The sequence below is a fragment of the Physeter macrocephalus genome, chromosome 8 (genome assembly GCF_002837175.3).
Source record: "Physeter macrocephalus isolate SW-GA chromosome 8, ASM283717v5, whole genome shotgun sequence".
Lineage (NCBI taxonomy): Eukaryota > Metazoa > Chordata > Mammalia > Artiodactyla > Physeteridae > Physeter > Physeter macrocephalus.
In genome coordinates, this window is record NC_041221.1 from 116,440,753 (window position 1) to 116,446,651 (window position 5,899).

General features: G+C 43.6%; 1 protein-coding gene across 4 annotated transcripts in view; it reads right to left on the reverse strand.

Moving 5' to 3' along the window:
- DTWD2 (DTW domain containing 2) overlaps window positions 1–5,899 on the reverse strand; it is a 211,192-nt gene that overhangs the window by 139,435 nt on the left and 65,858 nt on the right. For 2 of the 4 annotated variants that reach the window (XM_024127419.3, XM_028493153.2), the window contains exon 1: window positions 4,734–4,965. The exons of 1 other annotated variant lie outside the window; for it this stretch is intronic. In XM_024127419.3, coding sequence (XP_023983187.1) covers window positions 4,734–4,951 — 218 coding nt within the window. In that variant the 5' untranslated portion in view covers window positions 4,952–4,965. Of the gene's footprint in view, window positions 1–4,733; window positions 5,036–5,899 lie in introns of those variants that run through there. One more of the 4 variants, XM_024127380.1, reaches the window with a different exon arrangement.

Genomic DNA, 5,899 nt, shown 5'->3' on the forward strand with positions numbered 1-5,899 from the left:
TGAGCCATGGCCGCTGAGCCTGCGCGTCCGGAGCCTGTGCTCCGCAACGGGAGAGGCCACAACAGTGAGAGGCCCGCGTACCGCAAAAAAAAAAAAAAAAAAAAAGCTAATGATATAATCAATTCTAGAATGCTGTTATGAGAAATAAATAAAATATTATACACAAAGCACCTAGGCTTGGTGAATAACCTGCAGATGACCAGTGCTTAATAAACGGGTGCTAAATATATTGATGTGGCTTATTATAATCCTTACAACTTTGTACTTTTGTAATTAGAAAGCACTGGAGAGAGAAAAATTTCTGTCTCAGGGCCTATCTGTGTCAGTTTGTGTACATGTTCTCCCTGCTGTCTTCCTCCCTCAGACAAATTAAAAAATACTCTGTATTTAGACATTATTCCATTATTCTTATGATCAATGAATTTCAAGTGGTTTCTAACTCTTGTCCTCAGGCAGGAATATAAACAGAAGATATAAAAAAATAATTAAGATGTCTGGCATTTTACTGGAATAAGGCCCTAACTCTTCCCAGTCAAGCCTTTTACCACTGTGTCACCATTCAGTTTGCATTTTTCTTAATATATAAAACAGAGTACAAGTTGTGATAAAAGCCACCTATAGAAGTCAAGTTGTAACCTCCATTCAAATATAAAAATACTTCAATGGCTGTTTTGTTGGGTTCTAGTGCTTTAGGCTCAAACTCCCTAACACAGTTTATCTGGCCCTTCCCAGTGCAACCACCATTAATCTCTGCAGCCTCGTCTCTCCTTCCTTTCTGCCAAGCTCTCCAAATACACTGTACTCTATACAATGTACTCCTGTACATGCTGTTCCTTCTAACAGGGACACACTTTTTATAAAATCTGTATCTTGCAATAACAAATTAGTTTGGGATCTTTTAAGGAATATTTCATTAATGTTTAAGATATGTTGTATTTCTAACGAGCAAGATTCTGCTGAGACGTTAAACTGAGTTTGCACTTCCTGAACAAAACCAATCTCTAGAACTCCTTAGGCTGTGACAATTATAGTAGTATGTTTAGAGAAATGAATAGTGTTTTAAATAAATGGCCAAATAATTGTGACTTACTGATCACTCAAATCTAAGAATGCATTTTAATTTTAAAAACTATTATAAGCATAAATGTAAAGAAGTTCACTCAGGGAACTAGATAAAACCCTAACAGCCTAATAAAGTAAAATATAAAGAGCTATAAATATTATACTGATAACACCTATTCTCCATAATTCTAGAACTGCACTCTAACCAATTAAAACAAACAAAATGCATAGCATGCCAAGGGAAAGAGTCTTTAAAAGGTAGAAAATTTCACTAGAAAAAACAAAGTGCAGAAATGTCAGAATGAATTATAATTCTAAAGGATTAACTTAATGAAACTGAAAACAAGCTAAAATCCAGCAAGTCATTTTTATTTTTTAAACAGTAGATCAGGTTAGAGGGTAGAGAGGGATGAAAAGGCAGAGCCAAGAGGATTTTTAGGGCAGTGAAAACACTCTGTATACTATCAATACTATAATAATAGATATATGTTATTACAAATTTGTCCAAACTCAAAACATGTACAACACCAAGAGTGAACCCTAATGTAAACTATGGACTTTAAGTGATAATAATGTGTCAATGGAGTCCATCAATTGTAACAAATGTACTACTCTGGTAGGGTATGTTGATAACTGGGAAGCTAGGCATGTGTACAGGCAGAGAGTATATGGGAAATCTCTGTACCTTCCTCTCAATTTTGCTGTCAATCTAAAAGTGCTCTAGGGCCTCCCTAGTGGTACAGTGGTTCAGAATCCGCTTGCCAATGCAGGGGACACGGGTTCGAGCCCCAGTCCAGGAAGACCCCACATGCCGCGGAACAACTAAGCCCGTGCGCCACAACTACTGAGCCTGTGCTCTAGAGCCCGCGAGCCACAACTACTGAAACCCGCGCGCCTACAGCCCGTGCTCCGCAACAAGAGAAGCCACCGCAATGAGAAGCCCATGCACTGCAACGAAGAGCAGCCCCCACTCACTGCAACTAGAGAAAGTAGGGCACAGCAACAAAGACCCAATGCAGCCAAAAATAAATAAATAAAATAAATAATTTTTTTTAAATAAATAAAATAAAAATGCTCTAAAAAATAAAGTCTATTAATGGGACAGAGAGGAGGAGATCAGAAAAATTATAAATCTTTGCTAGCCATAGAAGACTAATTTTTAAACTATTATAACTAGCAGTTCTGAGTAGACTAAAAACTACATGATAAAGCTAGCATAAGGCTTCCCAGGTGGCGCAGTGGTTGAGAGTCCGCCTGCCGATGCAGGGGACACAGGTTCGTGCCCTGGTCCGGGAAGATCCCACATGCCACAGAGCAGCTAGGCCTGTGAGCCATGGCCGCTGAGCCTGCGCGCCCGGAGCCTGTGCTCCACAACCGGAGAGGCCCAAACAGTGAGAGGCCCGCATACTGCAAAAAAAAAAAAAAAAAAAAAAAATCTAACATAACTTAGCTCTGGATTTGTATTTGAAACACTTTTCTTTCCACATCCTAGTGAGACCCCTTCGAAGCATTCTTCTTTTTTTTTTAATTTTATTTATTTATTTATTTTTGGCTGTGTTGAGTCTTCGTTGCTGTGCGCAGGCTTTCTCTAGTTGCGGCGAGCGGGGGCTACTCTTCGTTGCAGTGCACGGGCTTCTCATTGCGGTGGCTTCTCTTGTTGCGGAGCACGGGCTCTAGGCGCGTGGGCTTCAGCAGCTGTGGCTCACAGGCACTAGAGCGCAGGCTCAGTAGTTGTGGGGCATGGACTTAGTTGCTCCGCAGCATGTGGGATCTTCCCGGACTGGGGCTCGAACCCGTGTCCCCTGCATTGGCAGGCGGATTCTCAACCACTGCGCCACCAGGGAAGCCCCGAAGCATTCTTAAGTACTATCTCCTAACAACTTTAGACAACTTATTTAAATAAATTGTATTCACACACCCCTTCAGTTCCAACACACAGTCTCTTTTAGACACAAATCATTCACCCTCGTCAAAGGTCTACTGAGTATCTACTGCACATAGTACATTCAGAAAATATAAAAAGATCCTTACACTCAAGATCCTTCCTCTGAGGTCTTACAACTCAGCTCTGGGGAAAGGTCAAAATGGCCCTGGAGAGACTCCAAGTATGCAAATGCTAAAGACAATCAACCAGCCTGTCCTTCTGTTCCCCTTCTTGGAACACTTCTCTCTTGGCTGAATCCTTCTTATCTTTCAAGTCTCAATATAAAGGCTATCTCTTCACAAATCTTTCCTGACACCATCCTGCTATTTTCTATGGCAGCATCCCACTTCTTTGTTTCATTGCTGTTCTTTTTTTTCCAATCTGTAATTACATATTTAGTTGCTTGTTTACTGGTTTATCATCTGTATCCAATAACAAACTGAACACTCTATGTGGACAAAGACTCCACCGTGTTACCAGTAATTAGCAAAGCACTCAGTACTCAATGATTAAATGAATGCGTACATCTGTTGCTCAGGAGAAAGGTCTGAGCTAAAGAGACTGGAGTAGAGGTGATAACTTAGCCATGAAAACTGGTAAGATCACCTGTGAGAAGTGTATGGGGTTAGGAGAAGAGAACCTAGAACCAAGACCTTGAGGTAGCCCAACATTTAGAGTTTTAATAGAACAGGCAAAGAAGACTAGGATACAGAAGTCAGATAAATCAAAGTGAAACCAAAGAGAGTGTTTCAAGGAGTGAGTATTTCAACTGCAGAATTCTGCCAAGAGGTCCAGTAAAAAGTGAACAGAAAAGGATCCATTAGATTTCACCTCATTAAGGTTAATGGTGACTTTAGTGAGAGCCATTTCAGAGCATGTAGCATCTGAGGACAAATTACAGAGTGATTCCCAGGTGAGGAAGGAGAGACACTATCTAATTGTTAAAAGTGTGAAGGACAACAGAGAGGTAGTAACCAAGAGAAATGATCCTGAATACCCAGGAGGTAAATATAATAGTATATCTGTATAGCATGAGATTCAAACAAGCAGGGAAAGCAATCCTCACAATCCTGAAAGTACACCAGCATAATTCAGTCGGTCAAATAATGTTAATTGTTGGTGTTGCTAGTTTAATAAATTGTCTCCCCATTAGACTATCAGTGACCCAGTGAGCGCAGAGATAATGTATGTTTTATCCATGCCTAGGTTTCTAGGAACCTAGAACAGTGCCTGCCACACAGTAGGTGCTCAATAAATATTTCTAAGTGAATTCATAACTCTGAATACAATGTCAACTACTGTAATTGCCACCTTGATTGTCTCTCTCCTCTGATCCTATTTTTTTTTTTACTGTGAGATGACTATGTCACATAAGCATAAACGTGTTTTTACAAATATTACTGTCATTACACCTTACTTCCCCTACCAGACGCTCAAGCTTCTTGACAGCGGAACTTCTGTCTGCTCATCCCATGACCCGCTCAGTGTCTTGCAGGAAGTAAGGCTAAATAATCCTGAACCTGGAGAAATGGCTTCTTACGAAAGAGCTGTGACAGGTATTTCACAGTGATTCCAAGGTCAACCAGTGGACCCTGCCGCCCCAAGCGCGGAGATGCCAGAACCAGCGCTCCCCCGGACTGGAGCCGCAGCAGCCGCCTCCCCGGCAGAGGGCGCGGCAGCCACCACGACACACATCCCCCTCCAAGTCGGCCGCCGGCCTCAGTCCCCGCCCCCGCCTGGCGGTCACCTGCAGCGGCTGCACTCGGGCCTCCGCTCAGCCGGCTCCACTGGCAGTTCCCACAGCCCGTCCGCACTAGTCCCGTCCGCCTCCGCGTCGAAGGCAGTCGCCGCCGGCGCTGAGCAGCCCTCCCGCCGCTCCTCCTCGTCCGGCTTCTGAGACCTAGAGGCCCCGGGTAGCCGCGCGACGGGGTCCCTGGGTGTTCGCGCCTCTTTCTGCGGCTCCATGGCAGGCGCTCAGGTCCGACCGTCACATCGAAGCCCCGCTGCCGCCAGGGGGCGCCACAAGCTGGAGAAACCAGCCTGCGCCGCCCGGCGCCACGCACGCACGCCACGTACGGAGGGCGGGTCTCCGAAGCCCAGGCTGGAGACCCCGCCCCGCAGCGGACAAGGAATGAACCCATTGGTCTGTGCCCTGTGGGCCAGTTCACCTAGAACCCGGAAGGAAAGTGTGGATTGTCCTGGGGAGCAGGTGAGGTTAGGAAAGAGTCTCGGGGAGAAGTAAAGGAATCTCCTCTGAAAACACCTCAGGTGGCAAACTTGAATGTACTTTCCTTATTTTCACCCCTCTAAAAGTGAAAATAAAATGGAATTCTGCGTTTTCCGCCTTAGGATGGCAGTTTAAGAATTAGCTGGGTAGGGGCTTCCCTGGTGGCGCAGTGGTTGCGCGTCCGCCTGCCGATGCTAGCCGCTCCGCGGCATGTGGGATCTTCCCGGATGGGGGTACGAACCCGCGTCCCCTGCATCGGCAGGCGGACTCCCAACCACTGCGCCACCAGGAAAGCCGGGAATAACATTTTGGATAGAGAGATTAAACATAAACTCGGCAAAGGAACTTCGTTTTAGGGGGACTCAGTTTCAAGACTAAGTATGCTTGGCTCTATTAGTAAATATATCTTGTGCTTTATGGAAAGATTGTACAATGAAGTAGCATATGTTTCTAAAAATTAAAACGTATTTGTAAGTTTGCCAAGCCACAAAATGTATTCAGTTCACACGTGTTTACTTCTTTATTTTCATTTAAAAAATTAAGATTTCAAAGGATTAATAATTTTAATTAATATATGTGGTTAAAGCTACCAGATATAATAATAGAAATAGGATGTGTTTGGGAGTAAGAAAAGGTATAAAGTACGGAGATTTTTTTTTTTTTTTTTTTTTTTTTTTTTCTTTTTT